The 17,346-nt window shown below is 37.1% G+C and overlaps 1 protein-coding gene across 8 annotated transcripts in view; it reads left to right on the top strand.

The window, feature by feature from the left end:
* CEP112 (centrosomal protein 112) overlaps positions 1–17,346 on the top strand; it is a 418,049-nt gene that overhangs the window by 49,212 nt on the left and 351,491 nt on the right. For 7 of the 8 annotated variants that reach the window (XM_030296738.1, XM_030296742.1, XM_030296741.1 and 4 more), the window contains 2 exons: positions 5,765–5,812; positions 6,320–6,397. In XM_030296738.1, the coding sequence (XP_030152598.1) occupies positions 5,765–5,812; positions 6,320–6,397 (126 nt within the window). Of the gene's footprint in view, positions 1–4,154; positions 4,178–5,764; positions 5,813–6,319; positions 6,398–17,346 lie in introns of those variants that run through there. The other variant, XM_030296744.1, reaches the window with a different exon arrangement.

Here is a 17,346-nt window from a genome sequence, read left to right on the forward strand (position 1 = left end):
CATTAGAAAGCATCCAGATATCTGTATTTGTGTCTAGTTTAAATGATGACATATTTTATTACCATGCTTGTATTTGCTCTTTAAGCCAGAAGTGTTTGGTCATGTGATTCATTCCTGCTATTGGAACTTAATTTTTTTTGGCATTGTTTTCTGTATAATATTTCGTTAGACTTTAATGTTTCACATAAATCCTTTTTATCTTCCATTTTGGACATTCTTTGTTGTGGTCTTCTTTTTTGAGGTATTGTGAGAGAACAAGAAATTTTCTAAAAGAGCATGAAAAAAGTAAATGTTAAGACTGTTTACAGATTGCTTCAAGTCCATTTACTGGTGGATTACAAAGTGGGAACATTGAACTTCAAAGCACATCTGGCTGCTGTTATAAAATCAGAAAATAGATTGCTTATTTCCCCCAAATAGACTCAAGAACATGCTTTACTATGGATAATTCTCATTACGTATTGAAAGTGGGTATGAGACAAACTCCATGGATTGTAAATGAGTAACAATTACAGAAAGAAGATTTATTCTTGTTTACGGTGTTCATTGTTGCTTTTAAACATTAGAATATACTCTTTCTTTTTTGGTCAACTTGAGAAAGGAAATTTATGATAACAGAATGAGTCCTTAACTTCTGTATTTAATGGCTTTTAAAGATGAAGAGAATGAAATAGGAGTTACTTCTGCATCGTTGAAAGGCTACATTATAATTAGCTAAACCAATATTTTGTACTCTGCTTGTAAATGTAGAGCTGTGTAAAAATAAGTCACAGATGGCTTTGTTGGCTTTTGGTTTTAAATTTGAAGCTTAATTAGAGCTTGAGCATCTTTGAGAATTCTGTTTTCCCCTTCCTTTATTTTCCCCCTTATATTTAATTCTGCTTCATGAATTAGGGTTTTATATATTTGCAGATTTGGGTGTGTCCTTGAAGAACTTACTTTCTGGGCTGGTTTTTCTCCATTCCAAAAATAGAGAATGGTTACTTACTATTCATATATATACCTTCAGACAATAAATATTTATTGAGAGCACTTTGCTGCCTGCTGGAAATTTGCTGCCTCTGTTTTTCAAAAAGCTGTGTTTATATATAGTACAGTGTTATTTACTAAAGAATGTGCCTCTTTCTCTGGTATAATATTTAAGTGGGTTTTATTATTGTCCCTACTAACTAAACGTTTCCCAAAGTAAAGTGTACTAATTCATACAGCCACCAGTGGTCCTCCATCTGGGACACTTTTACTGGCAAATTTTTAATGTGTACCAATCTGGTGGCAGAAAATACCCTCTCGCTGTGGCATTACTTTACATTTTTCGTATTTCTAAAAAGATTGAGTATACACTCATGTGTGTATTAGTCATTCAGATTTCTTCACCAGTAAAATGTGTCTCAAGTTTTTCCCATTAAAAAAACTGTATTGTTCTTTCTTTTATTAACTTATAAAGACCTTCTTCACACATTTTGGAGACAGATCATTTGTGCAAACATCTCCCAGTTTATGACTTATCTTTTCATTTTATTTGTGATCTTTTATTCATTATCTTTTCATTTTATTTATGATCTCTTTTCTGGAGAGAAGTTCTTACTTAAAGTAGTCAACTTTATTAATTTCTTTTTTGTGTATGCTTTTTTTTCTTGTTTCTTGCTTAAGAAAATTTTCTACTTTGAGGTCACAAAGTCATTCTTTTATGTTGTCTTCTGCAAGTTTTTATGCTTCTGCTTTTAATTATAAGTATTTAATCCGTTTGGGAATTTATTATATATGGTGCAAGGAAGGAATCTGATCTCATTTTTCCCACTTATTTTTTTTTTTCATTTTTTTAATGTTTTATTTATTTTTGAGACAGAGTGAGACAGAGCCTGAGTGGGGAAAGGGCAGAGGAGAGGGAGATACAGAATCTGAAGCAGGCTCCAGGCTCTGAGCTGTCAGCACAGAGCCCGACGTGGGGCTCGAACCCATGAACTGTGAGATCATGACCTGAGCTGAACTCGGATGCTCAACCGACTGAGCCACCCAGGCGCCCCTCCTTTTTTCCCACTTATTAAACACATCTTTAATTTTTCAATAATTTGCAATTCTAGATATTTCATGAATCCCATTCTCATATTTATTTGAATTTCTAGTACTTTCTGGTTGGTTCTGTTGACTTACTGTCATCACTATAGTTTTACAATATCTTTGTAAGTCACCCCATCTTGATTTTTTTCTTCAGGCTCTTCTTGTTTATTTATTTATATACATTTTATAATGAGCTTATTAAGTTTTACAAAAGTCTTCTTGAGATTTTTGGATTGGATAAATTTAGTCACTAGATCAAGTCAAGGAGAATTGCCATTTTTACACTATTGAGACTATCTAAAAGCATCGTTTTGCTATTTATTTCATTATTAGCGCTTTTCAAAAAAACTTAATTGTTTTCTCTGTAAAGGGCTTATGTATATTTTCTTAGATTTACTTTTAGCAATTACATGTTGTTTTGTGATTACAAATGTTAGTCCTGGAAAAACATTTTCTTTTCCTAGGTGATTTTTGCTAATTTGCAGAAGTGCAGCTGACCTTTACCTATCAATTTGGCATCTTGCAACTTGGCCAAACTCTTATTTGGTCGACTCCTGTTTCCTATCTTTCTGTTTTCTGCCTTTATTTGTAGTGTTCTTTATGAACGTCCTAAGATTATTCAGAAGTTATACTTGACTACGTATTATCTTGGGGGCGGGACATAGATACCATCAAACGTTGACCTGTGGGAGGATGGCCTACCCACCTCAAGCGGGTGGCACAGAGAACCTAGTGATCACTAGTGCTGGAGACAAGTGGAGGCCGAAGGAGGCCGTGTTACTGTTGACTTCTGTTTCATGGCTTTAAAAAAAAGTAATTCCTACTATGGACAGGTTTTGATTTTGATTTTCTGTTTTTTGTGGAAAGTTTTTATGGATATTGGATTCTTTGTTTGTTTTTGTTTTTGTTTATAATTGTTGATGTTAGATTGTTTTGAATGAGCAGTAGCCGGGGTTATGGGGGGGGGTGGTTTGGGTAGCTTGCTTTCTTAGTTTGGGAAGGCCTTCTACTCCACTGAAGATCAGTTTCTTTAATCAGAGGTGCCTTCTGTGTTGTCATTTTGGCTGTCATCTTCTGTTTCATTGGTTTTGTCTTGTTTCTGGAGGGTCCTTTTTCTTTAGCTCCTTTCTTTCCCTTCATCGTGGACGGGCTTCCTTCCAAGGGGCCTCTCTCTACTGTACAAGTGGTTCCTTTCTGACTCTTGACACGTTCACTTTTTACACCCTTTATTCATTCATTCATTCATTCATTCATTATAATTTATTGTCAAATTGGCTAACATACAGTGCATGCCATGTGCTCTTGGTCTTGGGGGTAGATTCCCTTGATTCATCGCTTACATATAACACCCAGTGCTCATCTTAACAAGTGCCCTCCTGAATGCCCATCACCCATTTCCTCCCTCCTTCTCCCCCGCCATCAACCCTCAGTTCTCTGTATTTAAGTGTCTCTTATGGTTTGCCTCCCTCCCTCTCTGTTTGTAACTATTTTTCCCCCTTCCCTTACCCATGGTCTGCTGTTAAGTTTCTCAAGTTCCACATATGAATGAGAACATAAGATATTTGTCTTTCTCTGACTGACTTATTTCACTTAGCTTAATACCCTTCAGTTCCATCCACATTGTTGCAAATGGCAAGATTTCATTCTTTTTCATCGCCAAGTAGTATTCCGTTGTATATATAAACCACAACTTCTTTATCCATTCATCAGTTGATGGACATTTAGGCTCTTTCCATAATTTGGCTATTGTTGAAAGCGCTGCTATAAATATTGGGGTACACGTGCCCCTATGAATCAGCACTCCTGTATCCTTTGGATGAGTTCTAGTAGTGCTATTGCTGTTTATACCCTTCTCTTGTTGCTCCCGTCTCTAGCGCTCCCATCTGTCAGGTGTTTTGTTCAACCCATGGAAGGTAGGCCACTCTCCTTCTGCAGGTCGGTATTTGCTGACGTCTAAATTCCGACACCACTAGGATCCCGAGGCCCTTCCTTTTTGTTCCATGCTGTCACTCTGGTTTGGTTTAGGATCTGATCTGCTGATCTGTGATCTTTCTTTGGCCAGTTACGTGTGAATCGAGGGTTTTCGTGATCTCTCCCTGTTAGGGTGTAGGCATGAGAGGTGGGTGTTTTTATGTGCTCTCTTCATTGATCTGTATGGACTTTTGGAGGATGTGGAGAGAAATTTAAATTCAGACAGTTGCCATTACTTCATAGGTATCAGCCTTCTGGGTGAAAAAATTAATTTGTAGATTACTCCTTATCTAGGTGCTAAAATATAGTTATTCCTCAGATCCTGTTGGTGTACATGGTTTTATGTTTTTTAAATGTAACTTTTATTTTTAATTTCCTTGCCTCTGTATTCTTTAATTAATTGATCCTTTATTCACCCTTTCCTTTATTATCCACCTGGGTATAGATTATCTTCCATGATTATTAACCATAATAACTCATTTGAGGAGCCTTTGGAAAACACAGTAAGGTTTTGGAGGAGAAGATTCTGATTATATATATTTGACAGAGCTTTTAATTATCGTTTCATTTGTGAATGGAATTGTTGGGATAACAATCAGTGTTTCTGTTTTATCATATAGTATATATTCACCCAATAAATATTTCCTTGAAAGCCTGCTACACGTTAGGTATTGTGCTAGGTACCAAGAATACGAAATTGAGAAGCCATTATCCTAGCACTCACCATGCATAAAGACAGATGTGGAGACATGCTGGTAATAAACACTTAGAATGTAATATCAGAGCTATGAGAGACACATGGGATACTTTAGGAGCTTGGTAAGAGGGCGGGATCAGGTACTGTTTGTCCCTTCCTTCCCTCCTACCCTCCTTCCCTCCTTCCTGCCTTCCTTTCTTTCTTCTTAATGCGTATTTGTTGGGCACCCACTACCTGTCAGGCCCTGTGGTAGATGCTGGGATAGATGGGTTGTGACTGTTACAGCCTGTGTTCAACTTCACACTCTTTTAACAGAAGATAGATGTTTGATTATAAAAGGGTACTGTTGGAGTAGTGGCAACTTAATTAAATTTCCTGGGGAAGCATCTCGAGTAAGGTAACTGCAAGAGAATGATTTCATAGTTTGCGAAGACTCAGATTTGGGAGAGAAGGTAGTGCTTTGAAAGGTAAAACAAATGTTTGGTGTCCTTGGAATAGAGGGTATATTGGGGGATAGATGAACCTGGAAGGCGGATATGGGAGGGGTCCCAAAGGAGTTCTCTGTTCTGGTTGCTATCCTGGAGGTAAATGTAAGGATTCAGGTACTGGACTTGCCCGGGTGTGTAGTGATTAGATTGAGACTTGAAAGATGAATGGGAGGATATTCATAAGGTGACGGAGTAGTGCCTAGAGGTAGAGAGGCCCAAGAGAACTGCCATATTTCAGTAATGTAAGTCAGCCAGGATCCTGGGCAGATAAAACACGACGTGAGGAGTAGTGGGGATGAGGCTGGGCAGTGAGGCTGTGCGAGGGTCACGAAGGTGCATTTCTGTCTGCAAATGAGTTTATGTTTTCTATGTTATTTGTTAGTGGGCTACTGAAAATATATTATGGGTTACCCATCCTAAAACACAAACTCAGTATTAAGACGTACAGAAAATGTTCCGCATCACAGTTCAATTCTGTGTTTTACCAAATGATAATTAAAACCAAAAAATATTGTTAATAGAATTATTAATTTCTGTCTTAAATTTTCAGATAGAAAATCCTCGGTACCTGAGACAGAAGCCTATCCCAGTTGCTCTGGTAGGTGAGAATTCCACTGGACTTTTCCTATGGACAGACTTGATTTTAATGTTTATTGATTTTAATGTTTATTTATTTAATTTATTTTTGAGAGAAAGAAACAGAGTGTGAGCAGGGGAGGGGCGGAGAGAGAGGGAGACACAGAGGCAGAAGTAGGTTCCAGGCTCTGAGCTGTCAGCACAGAGCCGGATGCGGGGCTCAAACCCACGAGCCGTGAGATCGTTACCTGAGCCAAAGTCAGACACTCAACCGAGCGAGCCACCCAGGAGCCCCTGTACAGGTATTTCTAAATAAAGTAATCATTAAGTCATTTACAGAAAAGAACACTGGTCCACATTATGAAGCATGAGAGTCTTATTAATCCTATCACTTGGGAGTGAATAAATCACTTTTTTCTCCAATGTTGGTGTTATCTTGGCATGAACTTCAGGCAATTTAGAGTTTCCTTTTGGGTTAAGGATAAGCCAGGCCTGAGAAAGTATTGAATAACTCTTATTCATTCAACAGATGACCCCCAAATTTAGCCTGAGAAAATCCAGCAGCCTCCATGATGATCCTCTACTCTTCCGAATGCACGAGAAAGAGGTAGGATTGAGACATTTCTGCTGTACTGAATAATGAACACGGTTTTTGTATTTTGTATAATGTGAGTTTTCAGGTCTTTGAATCATAATGCTCAGTAAGAAGAGATTGTGTTTGCTACAAATGTAAAATAATGATGCAGGGTAGGGGTAAGGGTTGTTCTTCTGTTTTTTTCATGCACATCTCCCACTTGGTGAGAGTGTGGTGAGGGCTGTCTCCTGACTGTCCATTCCTACTTCTCTGGGCTTGGGGAGATGGCAGTTTTTAGAAGCAGTGTCTTTGACCTCAGCGAATCTCTCCATCCTGCCTTTATCTCAACTTGCTTGTAACGTACCTTTCTAGTTTCGCTCTTCTTACGGTTTCTGCTATTTAAATTGATCTGCTAAATTAAGCCATGCTGTGGCTGACATATAACATAACATACTTTCTTTGATCATTTGAAAGTGGAATTATCCAAGAGGCAGTATCATTGGTTAAAAACATAGACTATAGAGTCCAGAATACCTGGATTTAAACCCTACTCACTAGCTGCATGAAAGTGGGCAGATACTTGCCCTCTCTGAGTCTCTGTTTCCTCATCTAACTTGGGAGACACCTGCTTTACAGGCTGAGCATGAAGATTTTGTAGTCTGGAAGTACTTACGTGCTTCACATATAGTAGTCATTAAATGAAGGTGAATTTGCTTTGTTCTTTCTTTTTTTTTTTTAAGTTTATTTATTTTGAAAGAGGGGGAGGGAGAGAGAGAGAGAGAGAGAGTTCGATCAGGAGAGGGACAGAGAGAGAGGGAGAGAGAGATAATCCCAAGCAGGCTCCATGCTATCAGCACAGAGCTTGATGTGGGGTGGGAACTTACGAACTGTGAGAGCATGACCTGAGCCGAAATCAAGAGTTGGATGCTTAACCGACTGAGCCACCCAGGCGTCCCTGCTTTGCTATTTTCTTGTTAAAATTTCTGTTCTAGGAAATTTGAAAATCATCATTATTATTTTTATTTTTGCTTATGGCACCAGTGAAACGCTTCGGTCACCTGTGTGGTGTGATAGAAGACTGTTAGATTAGGAGTCTGATGAACTGTGTCCTTCATTTGCCTTTACCACTCTCTAGTCATGTGACCCAGGGAAGTCAAGAATATTAGTTTAGTTTTTGCTTAACGAGAGGCTAATAATTGATGTGGCAGGATCATTACCAAAATTAATGAGAATAATGAATATGCATTGGAAATGGTAATTTAAATGTGCAAATGTGAAAAATGTTATTGGACTTAGATTTAATGTTTCTAATAAATTTAATTAAATAATTTTATCTTTCATTATTTTTTCTTTCATTTTAATGAGGATGCTTCTAAGAATTTGTAAAATTCAATTTCAGTTTGGCGATTTTCAACATGAAAGGGTTTTCTCACCACCCTGTTTATAAAATATCACAAAGGACGTTGATCTCTTTCTTAGATATTCCAAACAGTGGCATGAACATATAATTTAATTTTTGTTGATAGTGGAGGAGGACAGGCTATTTTTTCTTTTAAATTTCAGTCTGGTGAATTATTGCTGCTGCTTTCAGTGATATTTATCATATGATGGCTCCAGTTAAAGGCATGTAGGGTCTTGTTTTTTGGTGCAATCCTGTTGCTGAAAAAACCTGTTGAAATAAAAAGTTCTAAAAAGCCTTTGAGGGAAATACTTGTCGCATGCGGATGCACCTTCTTTTGAGCTCTTTTTTTCTTTTTTCTTTTTGTTTATTTATTTATTTATTTATTTATTTTGAGAGAGAGCATCCTTGGGGAGGGATGGAGTGGGGAGAGACAGAAGAAGAGAGAGAGAGAGAGAGAGGGAGGGAGAGGGAGAGGGAGAGAGGGAGAGAGGGAGAGAGGGAGAGAGGGAGAGAGGGAGAGAGGGAGAGAGGGAGAGAGAGAGAGAGAGAGAGAATCCCAAGCAGGCTCAGCACTGACGGTGGAGCTCAAACTCAGGAACCCTGAAATAATGACCTGAGCTGAAATCAAGTCAGACACTTAACCAGCTGAGCGACCCAGGTGCCCCTTGTGCTCGTATTTTGAATTTCTTTCTTTTCCAAATTATTACTGTTTTTGCGAGTCATACCAAGTCATCCCCAACCACTTTTCTTTTTACTTTTATTCCGTACTAATTCTTACCACTGAGGCTGGTTACCACAGACTAATTAAAATAATTGAAAGGAAGTGCTGGCTTTTGAATCTTTTGCGGGTCTTCGATGAAGTAATATCTTTATTCAAAAAGCATTAAAGCTGTCATGTGTGGCATGAGAGGTTCAGTTTTAAATGTGTGTGCCTTTATTTTTTTCCACACCTTTGTGTTTCTGTTTTTGTTTCTGGCATACTGTGAAAATAGTTTTGGCACCGTTGAGAAGTTTGCATGTAAACATCAACTTACTTCATATCTTAAAACAGACCCAGTGCTTATATTTTGGCTAAAATAATCCTTTGTACGATTACATAGTTGTCTTAGACTTTTGGATGAAGTTTTCTTATCATCTTTCTTCTCCATACTGCAATATTTAAAAAGTATATGCTGAATCGCCCCAGGGTGAGAATTATCTTGGTTTCATCTTTCTTTTAAAGCAGTATTTATAATTATAAAGTGATCTGTGGATTTTTATTGAGGATATTTTGGAAGATACAGACACATGTGAAGAAGGAAATAAAACCACCTATAAAATCAACACCCAGAAATAAAAACTCTGTATTTATGCAAAGTATGTATGCAAAGTATTCTATTACCTTTCAGTTTCTTTCTTTATGTATCCTTTAAACACACATTTTTCCTTAGGAAATTGAGGTGATACCAAGTATTGCTTTGTATATTTTGAGTAATTTTCCTTCTATTAAATATTGTTCCTAAGCATCTATTTTTAATGGCTGTATTATATTTCAAATTATGGAAGTATTCTGAGTTAATTTAACTTATCCCTACTGTTCAGCATTGAGATTTTTAATACTTTTCCCTAATATAAATAATCCTGGGGAAAATGTCTTTAATAATCTCTATATGCACCTCTAAGTATTTCTTTGGGGTAATGAATTATATCTTACATGATAAAATTGAAATGGTGGATTTCTGTAAGTTTAGTATCATTAACAATTTAACTTCTAGAATAAAAATTAACACTCGGAAGCCTATTGAAAATTGTATGTTACTGTAAGATACGAGTAAAGAATTTATTACATGCAAAAATGAGAATGAAAATAAAAGGCAAAGAAAAACAGGAGCCATTTGAAGGCTGAGGAAGCAGCAATTTATATTGCCTTCGTAAGTACAAAAATACGAATTATATTTTTTTGTATTTGCAGGACAAAAATTTTTAATACTTTCCTATTTGAAATAGAAAATACCAGTCATATTGTTTTATTATTTTTATCTGTTTCCCGGAGATATTTTTCAAACTTGGATATTTTTCCCTGAATTTAAATATATAGTTATGTTGTGATATGCATGGTTATCCTTTAGGATAACTTTATGTGTGCTTGCTTTAGTCACTTGTATTAAACATTTACTTATGGGCATGATGATCAATGCTTTTCTGTTTTGAAATTGCTAGAGCCTCGCACGTCTGTGTAAGAAAACCCTGATGTGTCTTGTGCATGTTCTCATCTAAAAATGCTTTTGTTATTGCCGAGTGCTGTTTTAAAAATCATAAAGAGCAATGTTTCGAGAACATTGTTTATTTTAAAATGAAATATGAAAGGGGCGTCTGGGTGGCTCAGTTGGTTGAGTGTCTGGCTCTTGAATTCGGCTCAGGTCATGATGTCACGGTTCATAAGATTGAGCCCTGCGTCAATGCGGAGCCTGCTTAAAATTCTCTGTCTCCCTCCCCCTCTACCCCTGCTCCTCCCCTGCTCATGCTCTTTCTCTCTCACTAAATAAATAAATAAACTTAAAAAAATAAAGTGAAATATGAAATATTAAATCAAATATTTAATCTTCATTTTCTTAACACCTAATCTTCATTCTTCAGAGGTAATCATTGCTAAAAATTTAATGTGTATTCTCTTTAAAATTTTCTAGGAATATCTCATTTGTTTATACAAATGAGATCATAGATCATTATATACTGTTTCAGTTTGCTTTTTTAACTGAAATATATACTCTGATAATATTTCTATGTCAGAAATTGTCTCCATTCTTTTAAATAGTTACATCGTATTTTACTGCGGTACCAGTATTTTATTAATATGGCTTCCTACTGAGGGATATAGTTTATGTAGAGTATTTTGCCCAAACAGTGTTTTAGGAACATCCCTGTGTAAATCTCTGTGTATCGTATGCTTATTCTTATATATTCTGTGAAATGGAATTGCTCGTTCACAGGGTTGCACGTTTAAACTTTTTCTTGTCATCAACAGATTGCCCTTGAAGTAAGGTTCTGTCTACATAGGGCTGCAGGTGCGGGAAGAATGGGGAATGATGGCTAAGGGTCTGGGAGTTCTTCTGTGGAGTGATGAAAATGTGCTGAAATTAGATTGTGGTGATGGTTGCCTCGTTCTCTGATATGGTAAAAACCACTGAATTGTATACTTTATTTATTTTTTATGTTTTTAAAGTTTATTCATTCATTTTGAGGGGGTGGGGCAGAGAGAGAGGCAGAGAGGGGCTCTGTGTTGTCAGCATGGAGCCTGACATGGGGCTTGATCCCAGGAACCATAAGATCATGACCTGAGCCGAAACCAAAAGTCAAATGCTCAACCAACTGAGCCACCCAGGTGCCCCTGAATTGTATACTTTAAATAGGTGACTATTCTGGTATAGGCGTCAGGTCTGTCTCAACAAAGCTATTAACAAAAGGTTATATCTGCTTATACTCGCGCTGATGGTGTGAGAATGTCTGTTTTCCCAATTTCATCAACACTCAGTTCTAGACATTTTTGCTTCTCTGTGACATGAAAAATAGCATCCTATTGTTTTTATTTATTTATTTATGTATTTATTTTATTTATTTACTATTTACATTTATTATAAATGAGAATGAACATATTTTTTGTCTGTTTTAATTTCACTTTTGCGAGATGTCTTTTCTTAGAGTTTTCCATATTTTCATTGAATTGTTTGTCTTCCTTGTGATTCCTGGACAATTTATATAATATGCTAAAGAATTCCGGTCTTTGTCATTTATCTTGTGAGCATCTTTCTCTATATCTTTTGATTTATTTCTGGTGTTCTTTTTAGTGTGTAGAAGTTTTCTTTTAAAAGCTGGATCTGTCCATCTTTTCTCTATGGCTTCTGGTTTTTGTACCAGACCCAGAAAAGCATTTCTTCTTCCGAGATTAGGGGGGAAAAAAAAACAACAACAAAAACTCGTATTTTTGTCTCTTTTTAAATCTTATTTTTATATGTAAATCTCAGATCTGTTTCAGAGGCTTTTGTTGTGAGTTTTGATGGTAAGTTTTGATGGTAATCTAGGTTAGTCAATTTTAATGTTTACAGTAAAAATTTAGGAGGTTGCAATGCTTATGTGAAAAAAGGCAGTGAGTGTGGAGAGAGTTGACTAATATGAAATTTTATGCAGATTAGAGAGTTTATATGTCATGAAGCATTAAATAAGGATTTAATTTTTTTAAACTTTAGGGAGTCCAAAAATACTGAATTAGCCTTTAGAAATCAAACTTTATAAACCACAGCTTTCATTTTAAATTTATAATTGTGTGGAAAATACCATAGATGTTACATGAGTAATTTTTGCAGTATTGTTTTATTAGAGCTAAAGACTTGTAGTTTTCTTTTGGTGGTTAAAAATATATACACCTATAAAATATTTAAAGATGTTCTTTTACATTTCCAATTAATTTTGGGCATTATGGGAAAACATGTTCAGAGAGAGGGGTCCTTTATTTTGACTCGCCTGTCATTCGCAAACACACTTGAACTTGTTTGCCTCTGTAATTGCTAACACATTTCCTGTGATATGTACATCACAGAATTCTGTGACAGTGAGCATCATTAAGCAGTGGCCTTTTTCTCTTAGTGTTCTTAGAGAAGATTTCTGACACAGCTTAAGTCATTTGGAAAACCGTTGTCACTGAAAATGAAGTAAGAGACAACACAACAAGGGGAGATCAGTTTTCAGAGCGGCCATCAGTTTTCAGAGAACAGATGGTAGAAATTGCTCTTTTTGTTAAATAAAATAGAAACTTTCCTTTGAACTTCACCTTCACTTATACTGAATGTTCTCACTTATCGTGTAAAAAAGGATGTTGCTTCCTTCTTACATGTAATGCCAATGAGGCATTCTTCCCTTTGTGAATCTGTTAGTTGAATGTAGAATTTAAATACATCCAAGATAGCAAAACTTACATTATTGACCTAATAGGTGAAAAAATTGATATTTGTAAACATTTCTCCTGAATATAAATTCAGATACACACAGTATCCCAAAACATAATAAATAAGTATACCAAGGAATACCACTGTAAACAGCATCCGGGCAAGGGTTAGATCATTGCTAACATGCCAGGCGCCTGCTGTCTGACCCTTCCCAAACATGCTCGTTTCCATCTTCCCGAGAAGTAAACAGCTATCCTGATTTTTCTGATAATTTCCCTCCTTTGTTTTTAAAGTTGATTTTATCACCAACGCCGGTATCCTTAAAAATGAAAATATTTTTATTTTAGTAGATTTTAAACTTCATATAAATAGAACTAAACTTTATATAGATAGTCTTTTGCTTCTTTTGCTCAGTAGTATGTTGGCAAATCTGCTGTGATCATCTTTGTTGTGCCATCTAGCTTTCTGTTAATGAATCTGCCACAATTTCTTGCCATATTCTTTTGAATCTGTTATCAATTTTGGATTTAAAAAATTTTTTAATGTTTTTATTTATTTTTGAGAGAGAGAGAGACACTCTGACAGAGAGTGAACGGTGGAGGGGCAGAGAGAGGGAGACACAGAATCTGAAACAGGCTCCAGGCTCAGAGCTGTCAGCACAGAGCCCGACGTGGGCCTCAAACCCATGAACCATGAGATCATGACCTGAGCTGAAGGTGGCCGCTCAACCGACTAAGCCACCCAGGCGCCCCTAATTTTTGGATTTTACAAATAATTCTACAAACAATCATGTGCATGCATCGTGACACAAATGTGTAAGAGTTTCTCTAGGGTAGGTGGGTTCTCAAAGTGTCCATGAGCCCGCAGTCTGTGACCCTTCCGTGAGGTTTGTGAGGTCAAAGTTATTTTTGTAGTAATATTTAGATGTTGTTTATTTATTACTTTACTGTGTTGACATTTGCACCGATGGTGCAGGTGCAGTGCTGGGTACACCTGTATCTTTGCCCAAATCAAGGCAGCGGCACCAAATTGTACTTGTAGTTGTTACATTCTTCAGGGCCACATGGTCACGGGAAAAACTGAACAATTTTACTCCAGAATGTTTTTGATGAAGCAAGCAGTGCAACTATTAATTTTGTGAAATCCGATATGCATTTTTGATACCTGAGTGATGAAATGGAACTTTGATTGAAAACTTGGGTGGCACACGGAGGTATGGTGGCTGCCCAGAGGAGAAACACTTGTGTGATTCTTTGAGTTAGGAACTGCTGCTGTTTTGTGGAATCCTGTTTTTATTTGAAGCAATGGCTGACAAACGACGGTTATTCAGACCTGGATATTTGGCAGACGTTCTCTGCACAGTGAACAAAATGCGCCTGTCACTTCAAGTAAAACAACTGATGGTATTTGTTGCTGATGATAATATTAGAATTTTGGAAAACTTGTGTCAGTCACTTGTGAGCTTGAGAGCTTTCTAATACTAAGACTTTTTGGATGAGATCAGTGGGGATATTAACCAATGCGAAGTTTTGATATTGGAGTATGAAATTTTCAATATTTGGAAACCCATGTAACTCATTGCACTGATGTTTTCCAGACGAGTAGTGCATGCTGTCATAAAATCATGCCCGGGTAAAAGGTCCATTCCAAGTTCAAGAGAGACTAACAGAACTTAACTGTGACAGAGCATGAAAAGTTTCAGATTCCACAATGCGAGTAATTCTATAAACCTAGCACTTGTGAGTGTTGGTCTACTTCAGAAGACTGTCTATAATTATCTGAAAAGGGCACCGAAATATTTTTTCCCTCTATAGCTACAGCCACATTTATGTAAGGAAGCATTTGAGGAAGAGCAAATTCCAACTTATACAAATTCTTTGAGACAGTATAGAAGGAAGGAATACTTCTCAATTCATTTTATGAGACGGACTCTGACACCAAAACCAAAAAGGACATTTCAAGAAAAAAAATTAAATCCCAGTAAAAATAAAAATTTAATAACAAAGTTCATTATCAATACACTGAGAAAAGACAATAAATGATGCTGGTACAATCTTTCACTTATAGGGAAGAAAATAAAACTGGGTCCTTGTCCTGTAAGAGCAAAAAGAAACAAAAACCAACTCTGGATGTACTAAACATTCTGTAAATGCCCAGACAAAAAGCCTTAAAACAACAGAAATCTTGCAAAAAAAAAAAAAAAAATCTGGGAATCCTAAGATCTTTCTAACCTAATCCAGAGCGTATAAAAGAAAGGATAGTAGTATTTGACTTGAGTGAAATAAAAGGGTTTGTGTGGTAAAAAAAAAAAAAACCCACAACAGACAAGGTCAGTGGAAATATAATACATGTAAGGGGAAAATATTTGGGACAGACTGTGTGTTAATGTGTAGAGCACAGCAGGAGGTCTTACTGACAGAAATGTGGACCAAAATTGTGAAGGGGCATTTTCCAGAAGAACAGATTCATATAGATCCAAAATGTGTGACAAGGGGCTAAGACACAGTAGTTTTCAGGCACATGCAAATTAGAATAGTAGGGGCACCTGGGTGGCTCAGTCGGTTAAGCGTCCGACTTCGGCTCAGGTCATGATCTCAAGGTCCGTGAGTTCGAGCCCTGCGTCCGGCTCTGTGCTGATAGCTTGGAGCCTGGAGCCTGTTTCTGTTTCTGTGTCTCCCTCTTTCTCTGCCCCTTCCCCGCTCTGTCTCATCCTTTCAAAAATGAATAAATGTTAAAAAAAAATTAAAAAAGAATAGTAAAGAGGTAACAACTGGTCTTATTTTATTTTATCTTGTCTTTTCGTGTTATCTTATCCTATCTTATTCTCTTATCTTATCATCCGGCTTAGGATTCTGTGTCTCCATGTCTCTCTGCTACTCCCCCACGTTCTCTCTCTCTCTCTCTCTCTTTTAAAGATAAACATTAAAAAAAAGAAAATGAGATGGAAAAAACTTAAGGGGAATGTTGAACAAACTTTGTTTTCATTAAGGATTAGGTGGAAGCAACTGAAAGGAATGAATAAAAACGATAGCAGGTGTTTTAGAGTAGCATGAGGTACTGTTCACAAAGAAAAGCGAGATGCAGAAAAAAAATATATTTGTGTGGGTAAAACATTCATAATAAGATATGTATGGCAAAGGCATAGTGGTTTAAAGAAGATAATTTGTTTCACTTGCATCGGACAGTCCAGGGGGCGTTGGGAGTGCTCCGCTCTGTGACATCATCAGGGACCCAGGTGTTGGGGAAGCTCTGTCCTCTTCAGCGTGTGACTTCAGTCTCTGGGTCTGAGATGGCAGTTGCTCCCAAGTACCTTACTTTTTAAGTGTCATCCTTCAGAAAGACAGAAAACATGGAGAGAAAGCCACTTTATTTTTTTACTTTATTTTATTTTATTTATTTATTTTTTATTAAAAAAAATTTTTTTTAACGTTTATTGATTTTTGAGACAGAGAGAGACAGAGCATGAACGGGGGAGGGTCAGAGAGAGGGAGACACAGAATCTGAAACAGGCTCCAGGCTCTGAGCCGTCAGCACAGAGCCCGACGCGGGGCTCAAACTCACGGACCGCGAGATCGTGACCTGAGCCGAAGTCGGCCGCTTAACCGACTGAGCCACCCAGGCGCCCCATACTTTATTTTTAAAGCTATCCAGTCAAAGTTGCCTATGACATTTCTGTCCCAATAGCCTCCTTGACCATACCTAGTCCCATGGTTACAAGCAGCCTCCTGTGGTACAGCCCAGCCCGAATTTGGTGGTGGTGGGGGGGCCTCAAAGGAAGAAAAGGAAGGTAGATATCTGAGTACATTGGCAGTCTGTGCTATAAAACCCCAAACTAGTGTATGCATTTTTGCCTAAGTGTGTTTGTACGTGATTCTGTGAACAGGGCAGGAGATAAGCAGATACAATGGACTGTTAGTAGGGAATACCCCATGCGGGTATTGATGTAGAAGCACATGGGGAGAAGAGGGAGGAATTCAAAGGAAATGAACACCAAGGAGTGCAGAGAAGCGAAACAAAATAAACAAAAACTCAGTATGGAGGATGTTTAGGATTACGTTTGTGTTTCATGTAGTGTGCGTTCATGTATGATATATAAGAAAGTTTAAAAATTAGAAAAAAATACCAGCATGCACTGGGTGTGTTTAAATATCACTTCTTTCCTGAATGTAATGAGTTCTGAGGAGACTAGAAATTACCGTTGAGGAGAATTCCGTACATCTCTAAGCCTCGCGGATAAGGTAACGAGAGAGATGCATTGTTCTTTGTGCTGCGTCTATAAATAAGCACAACAAATAACGATTGGTATTATGAAATATTGCAAATGAATATCGTGAGAATAGGATACCCTGGAGATGTTAATCGGGAAGAATCTTAGTTACTAACACATGATAATATCCCCCGAGTAGTAAGTAACAGAATTCTTTAAAAAGATGATTATAACAATTAGTTATCCGAGTAAGTAGAGTGATGATTATTTTCGAAATCGCTTCTGCAATTTGCCGTCATGTTGGTTGAGATGTAGAAAGTGTGAGTAAGCAACTATATCGTGCAGCTATGTTGCTTTCGAAATTGCCGGGCAGTACAGATCGTTGACATCAGCAGTGTTTTTGAGCTTTTATGCCTTACAATTTAATTACTATGCAGGTACAGTAAATAAAGGC

Source organism: Lynx canadensis, chromosome E1 (assembly GCF_007474595.2).
Source record: "Lynx canadensis isolate LIC74 chromosome E1, mLynCan4.pri.v2, whole genome shotgun sequence".
Classification (NCBI taxonomy): domain Eukaryota; kingdom Metazoa; phylum Chordata; class Mammalia; order Carnivora; family Felidae; genus Lynx; species Lynx canadensis.